The 15,538-nt window shown below is 44.6% G+C and overlaps 1 protein-coding gene across 10 annotated transcripts in view; it reads right to left on the bottom strand.

Annotated features, from left to right (window-relative positions):
• The window catches only part of CCDC88A (coiled-coil domain containing 88A), a 349,307-nt gene that overhangs the window by 93,798 nt on the left and 239,971 nt on the right, over window positions 1-15,538 (bottom strand). For 9 of the 10 annotated variants that reach the window (XM_050951995.1, XM_050952002.1, XM_050952003.1 and 6 more), the window contains 3 exons: window positions 14,504-14,641; window positions 12,783-13,853; window positions 11,926-12,053 (listed from right to left, as the gene is read on the bottom strand). In XM_050951995.1, the coding sequence (XP_050807952.1) occupies window positions 11,926-12,053; window positions 12,783-13,853; window positions 14,504-14,641 (1,337 nt within the window). The remainder of the gene's footprint in view (window positions 1-11,925; window positions 12,054-12,782; window positions 13,854-14,503; window positions 14,642-15,538) is intronic. The other variant, XM_050952001.1, reaches the window with a different exon arrangement.

The following is a 15,538-nucleotide window of genomic DNA, read 5'->3' as shown; positions in this document are numbered from 1 at the left end:
GGATGATGTCATAGTGGGAGTCTGCTATAGACCACCAGACCAGGGGGATGAGGTAGACGAGGCTTTGTTCAGGCAACTAGCAGAAGTTACTAGATCGCAGGCCCTGATTCTCATGGGAGACATTAATCACCCTGATATCTGCTGGGAGAGCAATACAGCGGCACAGACAATCCAGGAAGTTTCTGGAAAGTGTTGGAGGAACCAACTAGGAGCAGAGCTCTTCTTGACCTGTTGCTCACAAACAGAGAAGAGTTGGTAGGGGAAGCAAAAGTGGACGGGGAGCTGGGAGGCAGTGACCATGAGATGGTCGAGTTCAGGATCCTGATACAAGGAAGAAAGGAGAGCAGCAGAATACAGACCCTGGACTTTAGAAAAGCAGACTTTGACTCTCTCAGGGAACTGATGGGCAGGATCCCCTGGGAAAATAACTTGAAGGGGAAAGGAGTCCAGGAGAGCTGGCTGTATTTTAAAGAATCCTTATTGAGGTTGCAGGAAAAAAACATCCCGATATGTAGAAAGAACAGTAAATATGGCAAGTGACCAGCTTGGCTTAACAGTGAAATCCTTGCTTACAAGCAAAAAAGAAGCTTACAAGAAGTGGAATATTGGACAAATGACCAGGGAGGAGTATAAAAATATTGCTCAGGCATGCAGGAGTGAAATTAGGAAGGCCAAATCACACTTGGAGTTGCAGCTAGCAAGAGATGTTAAGAGTAACAAGAAGGGTTTCTTCAGGTACGTTAGCAACAAGAAGAAAGTCAATGAAAATGTGGGCCCCTTACTGAATGAGGGAGGCAACCTAGTGACAGAGGATGTGGAAAAAGTTAATGTACTAAATGATTTTTTTGCCTCTGTCTTCACAAACAAGGTCAGCTCCCAGACTGCTGCACTGGGCAGCACAGTATGGGGAGAAGGTGACCAGCCCTCTGTGGAGAAAGAAGTGGTTCGGGACTATTTAGAAAAACTGGACAAGCAGAAGTCCATGGGGTTGGATGCGCTGCATCCGAGAGCGCTAAAGGAGTTGGTGGATGTGATTGCAGAGCCATTGTCCATTATCTTTGAAAACTCATGGCAATCGGGGGAGGTCCCGGATGACTGGAGAAAGGCTAACGTAGTGCTCATCTTAAAAAAAGGGAAGGAGGAGGATCCAGGAAACTACAGGCCAGTCAGCCTCACCTCAGTCCCTGGAAAAATCATAGAGCAGGTCCTCAAGGAATCAATTCTGAAGCACTTAGAGGAGAGGAAAGTGATCAGGAACAGCCAGCATGGATTCATCAAGAGCAAGTCATGCCTGACTAACCTAATCGCCTTCTGTGAGGAGATAACTGGCTTTGTGGATGAGGGGAAAGCAGTGGATGTGTTATTCTTTGACTTTAGCAAAGCTTTTGATACGGTCTCCCACAGTATTCTTGCCAGCAAGTTAAAAAAGTATGGTTTGGATGAATGGACTATAAGGTGGATAGAAAGCTGGCTAGATCATTGGACTCAACGGGCAGTGATCAACGACTCCATGTCTAGTTGGCAGCTGGTTTCAAGCGGAGTGCCCCAAGGGTCGGTCCTAGGGCGGGTTTTGTTCAATATCTTCATTAATGATCTGGAGGATGGAGTGGACTGCACTCTCAGCAAGTTTGCAGATGACACTAAACTGGGAGAAGTAGTAGATATGCTGGAGGGTAGGGATAGGATACAGAGGGACTTAGACAACTTAGAAGATTGGGCCAAAAGAAACTAACTGTTACAGCTGTCCCCCTGCTGCATTCCTTTTTCCCCTCTCCTTTCTTTTTGTCCTGTGCGGCCGCCCCTCCCGGCAATTGTGCTAACTAAAGTCACAGCCCTGTTCATAGGAATGGCTTGTACAGACTAACTGGAGCCATTGCTCTGCCTAGGGAGGGGGCTTCTTGCTTCTTTGCTTGGCTCCTTTATTCAGACCCGGGCTCGGTGTGGGGGGCGCTGCCCAGAAATGCAAGACCTGAAGTGGCCAACTAATTAAGCATATGAGTCATACCTGTGGCTCAGAACATGCCCAGGCATGCCTATGCATACCTGCAGCCTTTCCCTGCCTTCTCCCCTCCCCTGTATCAAGAGGAGCCAATCAAAAGTACTGGTGGGAAACTGCCTGAGTTTGCCTTTAAAGCCGGACATTTTCTGATCAGACCTCGGAGAAGGTCCTTGCTTTGCCACCTGGTCTGATCAGCTAGGGGTCTTTGGGGGGCCCTCTCCTCGCTCTCGTTTGTTTTTGAGCATACCCCGGTTTTTAAACTCCCCTCCCACGAACAACGAATTTGTGCCTGGAGATCTCCTGATTATTGTAAGCGAATCGAGTCCTCTCTCCATCCTCCGATGCTACTGCTGTTCCTGCCTCTGTTCTTGCTGCTGTCCTGGGGATTGGTAAGAACTCCCTCTTGCAGACTCCCCCTGTCCTAGCTGCTGGCCTTGTTTCCCCAGCAGACAGACCCAAGCTAACTCCTTGGTCTGTATCTGTAATCTGTTTCTTGCTCCACAGCGCCTTTGCTGCTAAAAATAAGCCTGTGACGCTGCTAAACTGTGCCTTCCTGGACTGTATCCTGGGCCGCCGGCTTGCAGCCGCCCCACTGCTGCAGCCACTCCCCCTCCCCCGGGGGCTGTACCCTGGGCACACACCACTCTGCCCTCTGGAACTGCTCCCCGTCCCGATCAAAGAATCGGCATAGTGTAAGGTGCACCTATTAGAATCAGGTTCTTAGTCTAGATAAGTTGTAATTTCATTTTGCATAGCTGTGGTTAAGTTAGGTTTAAAGAATTGTTTGTATTGTGTTCTGTAAGTTAGTTTTAAAAAAGAATTGTTGCATTGTGTTCTGTTACTTGCTAATTTGTGTAGTCTTGGTTAAGTTAGATTATAAATAAGATTTTGCTGTGTTCTGTATAATTGTGATTAAGTTTGTCTTCCCGCTGCCCTAACCCCCCACCGAAGCTTGCCCATGTCTCCCCCCCGAGCTCCCCAGTCACTCGTTGCAGTCCCTCTGCTGTTTAAACTTGCAGCCTGTCTGCTCTCTGTGTCTCCCTGAGTTTAAATCTCCTTCCGCAACGCGTCTGCCTTTGGTCTCTGCTCCACCACGTGCTCCTCTTCTCCCATCACCCAACCTCATTTCTCTACCACTGCCTTTCTCTCTCTCTCTCTCTTTTAATCCCTTCCCCCACGTGTTCACCCCGCTCCTACTGCTGCCAAACCTCAATTGTATTACTGAAGTCTAGCATCAAACCCCATTGGTTACCCTTTTTCTCTCTGACACACCTCACATTTTACATTTACACCATTGTGACACATTTTTACCTAGAGTTGTTGGTTATTTAACACATTTTACCCATAACTGTTAGTTGGTTATATGCTGCTGTGACACACCCTTTACATAGAAATTGTTAGCTACCTGTTACATTTATACTTCAGTGTTAATTGGTTACCAACTGTATTGTACCCCACTGTATTGTACCCCACTATTGAAACCCCCTATACTATTTACTAAAAGAAACCCCTCCCCAATTGTCTACCTTAACAAACCCCATACCCCTCACTATTGAATTTTCCCTGTTTTTGCATTTTCTTAATAAAGTTTATTTTGCACCCCACCAGTGAAGTAGTTGTCCCCCAAGATCCCCTACCTGCTGGCAGGGTCAGAAACCTGATGAGGTTCAACGAAGACAAGTGCAGAGTCCTGCACTTAGGACGGAAGAATCCTATTCACTGTTACAGACTAGGGACCGAATGGCTAGGAAGCAGTTCTGCAGAAAAGGACCTAGGGGCTACAGTGGACGAGAAGCTGGATATGAGACAACAGTGTGGCCTTGTTGCCAAGAAGGCTAACGGCATTTTAGGCTGTATAAGTAGGGGCACTGCCAACAGACAGATGGATGTGATCATTCCCTTCTATTCGACATTGGTGAGGTCTCATCTGGAGTACTGTGTTCAGTTTTGGGTCCCACACTACAAGAAGGATGTGGAAAAATTGGAGAGAGTCCAGCAGAGGGCAACAAAAACGATTAGGGGGCTGGAGCACATGACTTATGAGGAGAGGAGAGGCTGAGGGAACTGGGATTGTTTAGTCTGCAGAAGAGAAGAAAGAGGGGGAATTTGATAGTTGCTTTCAACTACCTGAAAGGGGGTTCCAAAGAGGATGGATTTAGACTATTCTCAGTGGTACCTGACGTCAGAACAAGGAGTAATGGTCTCAAGTTGCAGTGGGGGAGGTTTAGGTTAGATATTAGGAAAAACTTTTTCACTATGAGGCTGGTGAAGCACTGGAATTGGTTACCTAGGGAGGTGGTGGAATCTCCCTCCTTAGAGGTTTTTAAGGTCAGGCTTGACAAAGCCCTGGCTGGGATGATTTAGTTGGGAATTGGTCCTGCTTTGAGCAGGGGGTTGGACTAGATGCCCTCCTGAGGTCCCTTCCAACCCTGATATTCTATGACTCTATGTCACAGAGGTGCGATGCCTCCAGATGGATGTCATGCTGGATGCAAAAGTCCCACAAATGAAGCGCTTCCTTACAGACGGCCATTGAGCGAGTGCCCCCCTTGCCTGTTGATGTAAAACATTGAGGCTGTGTTGTCTGTGAGTATATGTGCACTTTGACTGGAAAGGTGTGACAAAAAGACTCCGCAGCTCCTCTGGGGATCACGTCCCTTGGGTCTGCAATGTGCTGAGATGCGCTTCCCAGCTGAGGTCGGAGGCATCCAATATCAGAGATATCAAGGGTTGGGACTCTCAAACGGAACTCCTTCCAGGACCACCTTTGGATCGGTCCACCACTGCAGGGAGGCAAGTACCTTTGGTGGAATCATGATGATCTTGTCCAGATGGTCTCTGGGCGGGGTGTAGATTGTGCAGACCCGGGCCATGGTGAGGGGATACGTAGAGATGCTGGCAATGAGACCTTCCATTGTCTCAAATGCTCTGGCATGAGTGGAGTTGAGGACTGTTCCGATGAATTCTATGCCTATGCACCAGGACCAACATTGATTCTTCCTTGTTTAGCAACAGGCCCAGAGCACATCACATGAGCTGCAGCACTGAGATGTTATGTTGGACCCGAGACCTAGATAAGACCCTTGATGATCCAGTTGTCAAGGTAAGGGTAAACCTGGATACCTTGCCACCTGAGGAAGGCCACCACCACCGCCATGCATTTGGTAAACACCCTTGGAGCTGTAGCCAGGCTGAATGGGAGGCACTGCGAACTGGTAGTGAGCGGGACCCACTGTGAAGCACAGGAATTGTCTTTGTTCCTGGAATACTCATACATTGAAGTACGTGTCTTTCAAATCGAGGGAAGCGTACCAGTCTCCTGGATCCAGGGAGGGAATGATGGAGGCTTGACTGGGCAGAGGATGGTGGCCAGTCACCTGGCTGAGGTCTGTAACCCCTACCCTTTCTATGAGCAGGTTCCGACCTGTGTTGTCTCCCAGAGCCCTGGGCCTGTTGCAGCTTGAACCACTTTTTGGCCGGGCCTGGGGTCTAGAGGCCCAGAGTCTTCAGCATCACGCAAGTCCTTGAGCCCGTGCAGTTTTGTTTCTGTTTGTTCAGCAAACAGAGCTTGCCCATTGAATGGGAGGTCATGTATTGACTGTTGTACTTAAATTGACAGGCCCGACAACTGCAGCCAGAATGCCCTCCTCATTGAGATGGCAGAGGCCATGGTTATAGCTGCAAAGAATCTGCCAAGTCTCAGGCCACCTGGAGAGCCGCTCTGGCCACTGATTTTCCCTCTTCGAGGATTGCGTGGAACTCCTTCTTGAGGTCCTCAGGCAGTGAATCCTCGAATGCGGCCATGGACTGTCACATATTAAAATCATAGCAGCCAAGCAGAGCCTGGTGGTTGGCCACCTACACCTCTTTAGTAGTAGTATTTTATGTTTGCATTTTATATAAATTTAGAATGAAGGATAAATAATAATAGTGTAGCATGTATTATATGTATTGGTGTATGATTTTACCATATCCTGCCAGCCACCCTTTTTGAAGAGCAGAGAGGAATGGCCTAATGGGCCATTTGGGTAAAGATGCATCAGCCAGATTCTGTGTCTGGGCTGATTTCAAGGCAGTAACAGACCTTTTTAGGGACACCAATTTGTTGTAGGTTTAGCATTTTAAAATAATTAAAAGAATTAAAAGAAATGTTTTTCTTTTGCATTGTAATTTGATGTTCCTGTTCAAAATATTCTGTGTAAATAAATTCCGTTTTCTGTGTGAATGAGGAATGTGTGTGTTAAGAGACAAGTGTGAAGGCCATCACTGAACCAGATGTTCTAGGGAGAAACCAGAGACAGACACAAAGGCGCTAGGAGGTTGCAACACGCCCCATTGAAATGTCAGAGGAGGGCAGATTGATGATTCTAAAGATGAGACAGAAACCTATCAATGGGGACAAGATTGCTGTGATCAAAACAAGCATGGGATAACTCCCTGAGGAACTTGATGTAAAGAATGAGAAGGGCAATTTAAGAAAACAAGCACTCATCAAACAAAAATTGATTACACCATGATGGTGCAAAACTCATTGGTCCCAATGAAGGAAAATCACTGTATAAACAGGGTGCCTAGCCACGAAGCTTTGGATTTGTCCTGCCAGGACTTCCCCGGAGCACCGTGTCGTGACCCAGTGGAAGCTGGCTCCTCTCTATCGGTGATCAACCTAGCTGGTCAGTAGGTTGATCCGGACTCTGGACTGATAACTATAACATTGACTGGCAGGACAGTGTGTGTGTGTGGTGTGATTGAATGCATATGGTAATTGCTGTATCTTCAATAAACAGGGCGTATTGCCTTTTTCCCTGAAAAAGATCCTATGTGCTACTTATAACAGCTGGACACTCGAGGACAAATAAATCCTTCTTCCAAACATATCACGCCCCTTGGAGTCTTTATTTTTTGGGGTGGAGCCTGGCTGGCCTTGCCTTTGCTGATCATTAAGAATGGAGACAACTAGGGAGCTTGGGGCAGGGTGCATGTAAAGGTTCTCATGAGCTTTAGCAGGCACATAGTACTTGTGTTGTGCCTTTTTTGAAATAGGGGGCAGTGATGCGGGGGTCTGCCACAGAGACTTGTTGATCTTTGCCACCCTCTCATGCAAGGGCAACACCATCCTGGCTGGGAGCGCTGAGCTAAGGACACCCAATAGGGAGTCCGAGGGTTCCTCCAGCTCCTCAGCATGAAGTCCCAAGTTCGAGGTGACCCTTCTAAGCAGCTCCTGATGGGTCTTAGTATCATCCTGCAGGACTGGATGAGGGGCCCTGTAATCGCCTCATCAGGTGACGACAAGGAGGAAGCCAGTACCGGAGGATCTGCCGCCTTTGAAGGCTGCTTGGCTGGTTACTCCATGGGAGTTGGGTGGAGCTGAGGGATCTTTTCCACAGAGCCCTCGGCATCAGGGGGCAGTCGGGAGTACATGGCTGATGGTTTATCTGAGGCACCCAAGGCTGACCTGAGCCCTTGCGAGGGCTGCAGGAACCCCCAAAGATTCTAAGGGGCAGGCCACTGGCTCTGGGGCCATGATGCAACAGGTGGTGCAACCTGTAGAGTGGGTACCCCTGGTGCGGGGCCCTGGCCTGCTGGTATGGACCCCTGTTTGGTACCAGAGTCTGAAGAGAAGGGATCACGTCTGAGAGACCAGGACCATGCCGACTGTTTGTCCTAGTTGCAACGGTGCTGATCCCAGTCCAGTAATGGGAAGCTGTCAGAGGGTGATGAGTCCCCGCGCCGAGCTCCCGGAGACTAATGGCATTTGGCAGATCTGCGATGGTGGCCTGACAATTGACTCTACATGCTTCTTTAGTGGTGCCAGTTCATTGAGTGGGACTGAGTTGGCCGTCGAGGTGGGGAACGTCAACCTGATTGCAGTGACCCATACCGGCGCTCTGGCGACATGTAGTGAGGCTCTAGGGACCATTGGCTTGTGCCCGTGGAGGGGCGTTGCACACTTGGGGAGCAGCTAGGTCAGTCTCGATATCAGGCCTGCAGGAATAGGCACACGTCCATGGGCCTGCGCCAAGTCACTGGCAATCTGTGCCTCGAGCCTGGAGAGTGGTGCCCTGAGTCCTTCGAGCTGGCCTCCCTATGTCCAAGGCCTGGCAGTTCCACACGGGCATGCACTGATGGGACACTCCTTGAGGAGGAGAGCAGTGCCGCACAGATGAGGACTGCTGGAAAGGTCCCATGACAAGTTTGCCCTTAGAATGGGGCACCACTGTGGCTGGTGTGGGCGGCACCAGTAACAGTAAGATGTCCTGCACCGCCTGCAATGCCTCGGGTGTCGACGACATGTTCAGGTGCCGGAGGCCCATGTCACTGTCTGGGGTGGCAGGCGCATCACGGGATGGGCTAACCCGCTTGACTTGGGCCGGGGCCTAACTCCTGAACGGAGGTGAGAAGCTGTCCTGCACAGGTCCTTGCTCCTCTCAGGCCCTCTCCTTTCCTTTACAGGATGTCAGAGATCGTTCCCTCCTGGCCTTTCTTTGCCTCCTGACCTGTGCCGCGAGGAGGGAGCGAGGGGAGGGAAATTGGCATCAGTCCAAAGGTGGCACTGGTGAAGCGCTCTGCAATGATAGTGCAGTACTAGGAGCAGAGTCAGACCTGGATGGCTCTGGTGCCAGTGCTGATTCCAGAAGGAACATCCAGAGACGTATGTCTCACTCCTACTTTGTCCAAGGTTTGAACCCCTTGCAGATCCGACACTTGTCACTGATATGGGTCTCGCCCAGGCACCTCAGATAGCTACAATGAGGATCACTGATGGGCATTGTTTTTTGCAGAGATTACAAGGTTTGAAGCCTGGGGATCGAGGCACGCCCAGTCTCTAGCCTGAGTCCCGTCTGGGACTAACCAACTACACTAAGGGAAACTACTAACAACTTTTAACTATTTACAGAAAAAAGTTTGTCTCAATGGATTAAGAACAAAAAGGCTTGCCAAAGCAAGAGATGTTCTAGCACCACACTGGTGGTAAGAAGGAACTGAGAGTGGGGGGAGCCGGTGATGCCGCTTATACCATGCCATACAGGCATCACTCTAGAGGCTGCCAGAGCTGGTCCCCTACAGATACTGCTGAGGGAAAAACTTCCGGCACTGGTGCATGTGGCGAGCACACACACCTACAATGGAATGGACATGAGCAAGCACTTGAAGAAGAAGTAAGCATGTTGAGTGCTGAGAACAGTCTCCCTGTTCCAACACTAGAATAATTATTGATAAAGTGACCATCTTGAACTTCTGAACCTTGACAAATTCGTTGAGTGCTGTGAGCCTAATATGGGTCTCCAATCTCCCTTTTTATTAGGTATCAGGATGTAACAAGAGTAAAAGCCTTTCCCTCTTAGATACTGAGGTACTGGTTCGATGGCTTCTACACTGAGGAAGTGTTCTATCTCTTGTTGTAATAGGCTCTCATGAGAAGGGTCCCTGAAGAGAGATGGGGAAGGGTGTTGAGGGGGGGGAAGGGAGATGAAATGAATGGAGTACCCATCTCGAATGATCTCTAGCACCCATTTGTCGAAAGTTATCTGTTTCTAGACATTGCGGAAAAGGACAAGATGGCATACATAGGGCTGAGAAAGGTTGTCCAGTGTTAGATGGTATTGGAGGGAGTGATCTGATGGCACCTTGACCAACCCATCAAAACTGTTGTTTTGAGGTGTATGGCTGAGAAGAAGTAGACTGAGGGCCCAAAGGTTTTCCATTTGGAGAACCTACACTTTTTTCTTTGGGGCTCGTAAGTGTTGGATTGAATACTGTGATGAGCGGGGTCTGAATGAGGGCTGAGGACTATATTTTCTCTTCTGCCCAGGTATGTAAATTCCAAGCGACTAAAGAGTAGTCTCTGGAGTCTTTCAGTATGTGGAGGGAAGTGTCCATCTTGTCTGCAAACAATTTTGTACCTTCAAAAGGAAAGTCTTCCATGTTAGTTTGAACCTCTTTGGGGAAGCCCGACAAGTGCAGCCAAGAGGCTCTTCTCTTCATGATGGAAGTGGAGAAGGAACATGCCGCTGTGTCAGCTGCATCGAATGCCAACTGGACAGCCATCTTAGCCATCAATTGCCTCGTTAATGATGGGTTTGAACTGGTCCCTGTGAGAATGTGGGAGCTGCTCAATAAAGGAATTGAGTTTCTAATAGTTGATATAATCATACTTTTCCATTAAGGCTTGATAATTTGCAATATGGAATTGTAAAGTGGCTGATGAATAAATCTTTCTCCTAAAGAGATAGGCACTTCCAATCCCTATTGTAGGGGGTGGATTTCATGTGATGTTGTTGACCATGTCCATAATGATCAAATTAGAGAGTACATGGGAGGAGAGAAATTCTGTGTCTTTCGCGATACATAATATTTCTTATTGGCCCACTTACATGTTGGCGGGACGAACACAGGGGACTGCCATATAAGTTTAGCAGGATCCAAGAGAGCCTCATTGATAGGAAGGGCTATTGTGGATGAGGCAAACGAGTGTAAAATGTCCACAGTTTATGGTGTGACATGGTCACCTCCTGCAGTGTTAACTGTAATGCCTCTGCCACTCTTTGAGCTAGCTCTTGAAAAAGTTTGAAGTTGTCTTCCAACAATGGTGGACGGGGCATTACTGTCTCATCTGGTGATGAAGATGAGAAGTTAGTCTGGGATGTAGCCTCTTCCTCAATATCGACCTCTTGTTCCTCCCTTACCTGTTCAGGGGCCTTGAACACCCTAGATGTAGTGGCTGAAGGAGAGCATCTCATTGGCTCCTGATAGGCATTGTGTTTCTCAAGGCTCTACCATGGCCTATATGCCTGCCAAGGGTCCCTGTTAGGCCACTGGGATGGTGGGAAGAGTCCCGGTTATTGGTACCATGGCTGCCCAAACTAGGGAGACTGAGGGTCAGAGAGACAGTATGCTTGAGGTCCGTATTGGTGATGAGTACCACAGGGTGCCTGAGAGGAGCAATGAGAGACTACATCCTCCTGCTCACTGTGTGACTCCCCACTCAAGAATGGTGGTGCATGGCATTATGTCGAAGGTGAATCTGGAAGTTGAAGTGGACTTGGTACAGAGCTCCAGCCCTGAATAGAGGTGAGTCTGGTGCATCAGACACAGAAAGGTCTCTTGAGTATTAGAAGTCTGGCAGTGCCATAGGCATCAGTACCAATAGTGGTTGGCAGCACTAGTATGACTATATTGATGGTGTTGGAGATGCAGTCCAGGCTGAACGATCTTTCCAGTGTCCAGTGTGCCAAATACAGTACTGACGTTGATGTCCATACCAAAGGATCCTTCCCCAAGGCAGATTCTCTATCTTTCTCTTACCCTATCACTACCAATGTTTCCTTGCCTCTGCAAGTGGGTCCTTAGGCATACACTCTGGTACCGAGTCCCCAGATGGGACGGGGCAGTTAGGGTTGAAGAAAAAATGAAGTTTAAAGATTTTTTTAAAAAATAAAAGAATAAAGAAATGTAAAGGAAACTCTAAGAAATAGTTTCCCCTTTTTTACAAGTAGTAAGTCTTTAGGAGTTAATGATCTCAATGGACAGCTAAACTCCGTCTCTAGCTGGGGAGGTTAAGAAGGAACTAAAGAGGGTCTGCCTGCGCAATGCTGGTTAGCTTCATGGCAGAGATCAGGTGGGGGACAGCACACGTGCAGGCCAAACAGACACTGCTACCAATGCTACCAAAAGTCTCTGATCAGCAGTGCAGGGATGCAAACACACCTACAGCGGCGCACCCACAGGGACACTACTTGAAAAAGAAATTTATTACCATATTATAATACTTTCAATGACACACTCATTTTGGGCCTAACTCTATTTAATGTCTTTTTAAAAATAATGATATATGGAGAAAACAGTAGGAAGGAAAACCATTTTATTATTGCAAATGAAAAACAAACATTTGCCAAACTATCCCAAACTGGTCTAGGCACTCTCACCTGTCATCTGTGCTCTGTTCATCATGCAAGAGGCGCTCTTTATTTAAACCTATCTTTTCAAGTTCATGCGTAAGTTTTTCAAGATCATTATTCATTTGTTGGGTCTTCAGTTTTTCATTCACCAAATCCTTATGTAAAATAAACAAACAAACAAACAAAAAATCAATCTAAAATGTTAAATTAATAATGCAGACTTAATTTCTGGAAACTGTCTATGCATTAAATTTCTATGATTACATGTAGCTTGTACAACCTGTTAAAATAACTTCTTCCTTCCTCCCAACTATACCTCTACCTTGATAGAACGCTGTCCTCGGGAGCCAAAAAATCTTACCGCATTATAGGTGAAACCATGTTATATCGAACTTGCTTTGATCCACCGGAGTGCATAGCCCTCCCCCCACCCAGAGCACTGCTTTATCGCGTTATATCTGAATTTCTGGTGTATTGGGTCACGTTATATTGAGGTAGAGGTGTATTAACACCTGGTTAAATCAGAATTTATATCCTAAATACAAGTCTGATTTCATCTTAGATTTTTTTTTTGCATGACTTCCCTTCTAAACTTGATTTGAACATGAGGATAAAAAAATACCAAACTAGTTTAGCAGTATCAGAGTGAAACATATGCATGATAATTATTAAAATTTAACTACAATATTTAATATATAAATACTATTAATTGAAGCACACCAATAAGATAGGAACATGATTTTTTCAGAAATTACTAGTAGACATATTTTCTGAACGTTAAAACTGTTTAAAAAGCTATTATGATATTATAGACACACAGCACTTAGCTGTATTAGATTTATGTCCAATAGATAATAGAAGAACGGAAATTAGTTTCAAATTACCTCTCGTAATGTGACGAGTGTTTTCTTATCAATGGTAGCTCTTTTCACAAGTTCTTTATTTTCTTTTTCTAGCTCTTTTAGACGTACACAAGACTCTTTAAATATACTTATTTCTTTACATAGAGATTTGTTTTCCTTTTCCAGATTACTAATTTTTATATTGTTCTCTTCTAAAGTACTGTCTTTAATTTCTGCTTGTTGTCGGAGTCTCTTATTCTCTTTTTCTAGTTGTTTCTTATCCTTTTCCAGCTGAGAAGTCTCTTGTTCCAATAGCTTATTCTCCTTCTCTAATTGCTCTAGGCGTTTACTAGAGATTTTTAATTCTTCCAGATTCTTTTGCAGAGTTTGGTTTTCAGACTCTAAATCTTGTAGTTCACTTTCCAATTGTTGAATCTTTTTGGTACTATTTTCTAATGCTTTCTGTAGCCTTTGGTTTTCTGTATCTAAACCTTGGTAGCTGACTTCTAAACGTTCTGTTTTTTTACATGAAGCTTTCATAAGCTCCAACCCTTTTTTAAGTTGCTTCTTTTCACTTTCCAATTCCTTATTTTCTAACTGTAATTGGGCCATCTTGATGCTTGTACACTTCAAAGATTCAACTGTTCTTCTTAGCTCTAAATTTTCGTCATCAAGTTGTGAATTCTCTTTCTCCAATGATTCCAACTGAAAAGTAAGGTTTTTAAAGTTATCTAAAGTTTTTTTCAACTTTCTGTTTTCCACTTCCAGGTCTGAGTTTTCTTGCTCTAAGGCTTCTATCTTCTCACAAGTAATTTTTAAATTGGTAATCTTTTTCTGTAATAACTCATTCTCCTTTTCAAGATGATGCAACTCATTCTCAAGCTCTTCTGCTCTTTCTCCTTTCTCTTTATAATGTTCCAGTTCTTTCCTCATTTGCTTTTTCTCAAATTCAATCTTATTTAGCTTACTGCTGGCCTCTTTGATAGATTCATGGAGGATTTTATTTTCTTTTTCAATGTCTTTCACTCTTGCTTCAGCACTGATTTGAGATCGTTGCCTTAGAGCATCTACGGTTTGATTCATATGCTCATTCTCCTGTTCCAATATTTTAATCTAATTATTTGAAAAAAAAATATAAATTTAGGTCAGTACCATGCCAAAAATAATTTATTTCTAAATATAAACAGCAGCCTACTGAGGTAGGACAGATGGAGATGGATTACATTATACATCACTTCCTCTTCAGTATAAGGTAAAATTAAAGTTCTGCTGTGGTTTATTCTACTATATTATATACCATGTAACATAACACACATCATGTGAGTAGAGGTGATGGTTATGCAATAAACTGTAAATACAGACAATTTTTCAAGTACATTAGTCTGTCTATTTTAAGATTATACAAACAGTCAAAAACCAACATACATTACTAACTTCACTCTCTTTCTGGTTGCCATTTAACCCAAGAATGGATTCTTTTCCCAAAACAACATCTTGAGAGATATATTAGAAATAGGCATATCAGCAAAAATCCAAACATCCAGTCAAACTATGGCAAAAGGCTCTTTGAAAGATTCTAAATGCAGTTTAAGAAAAAAAATACCTCATCATTTTATTTGAAAATATAGAAAGTTCATCTTCGAGGTGTGCAGAGTCCATTATTGCAGCTCCACTGATTTTTGTGACTGTTTATGCCAACGATATTTTAACCTTTCATTAAAAAAGCGACTAGTCCCTTTTCTTGCAAAGATTATGTTACTTGCCTGTCTCTCTGAGTTTTCTCGAAGTGTCTCAATGGTCTTTTCAAGTTGTGCTTTTTCTTTCATCAGATCTTTGCTCAGATTTTGACTATTCTGAAGACTTTGTTTCTCTTGCTTAATTTCATTCTCAAGTCCTTCCAACTGGCGGAGGGGAAACATATTTAAAATTCATCCGGAGATGACTAGGAACATAAATGACTATTCCTACTGAGGTGAAGTGAAAATATTATTATTTTTGTTTTCCATATGTTGTATATGCCCTGATCTAACACAGTTAAAGTCAATGGAAAGATTATCATTGACTTCAATGGAGCTGGATCAAGTCCATAAATTTGTATTTAAGATTTGGCAAATATTACAAACTTTATCCCACCTAAAATAAGCTTTAATTTAAAAATGAAAAAATCTAGCCCCCTTTGTTGTAAACATAGCCTTCAATATGGAAAATTATGCATTATTCATGATGATTTTTTGAAACGTCACAATCACTGCACACTTGACCTGTGTTTTCAATTGCTACATGACCAAGGTCCTACCTTCCATGATTATTCCAGGCATCTGGAATCTTCACAACATTAGTTCATCTGAAGCGCAGAGAGTTTCTTTATCCTGTTTTACAATTATTTTATTTATTAACAGATCTATTCTTTTATAACAGAAATTGGAAAAATTGGAGACAGTCAAGAGGAGAACAACAAAATGATAAAAGGTTTAGAAAATCTGACTTACGAGGAAAGGTTAAGAAAAGTAGACATGTTTAGTCTTGAGAAAAGAAGACTGAAGGGGGACCTGATAACAGTCTTCAAATATTTATGGCTAAAGAGGACTGTGAACAAATGTTCTCTTTGTCCACTGGAGGTAGGACAAGAAGTAATGGGCTTAATCTGCAGTAAGGGAGATTCAGGTTAGTTATTAGGAAAAACTTCCTAATTATAAGATAGTTAAGCTCTGGAATACGCTTCCAAGAGAGACTGTGGTTTTTAAGAAGAGGTTCGACAAACACCCATCAGGGATAATAATAATAATAAAAATAAATAA

The sequence above is a fragment of the Gopherus flavomarginatus genome, chromosome 4 (genome assembly GCF_025201925.1).
Source record: "Gopherus flavomarginatus isolate rGopFla2 chromosome 4, rGopFla2.mat.asm, whole genome shotgun sequence".
Lineage (NCBI taxonomy): Eukaryota > Metazoa > Chordata > Testudines > Testudinidae > Gopherus > Gopherus flavomarginatus.
Note: the sequence above shows the minus strand (reverse complement) of the source record. Positions and strands in the feature narration are given on the sequence as shown.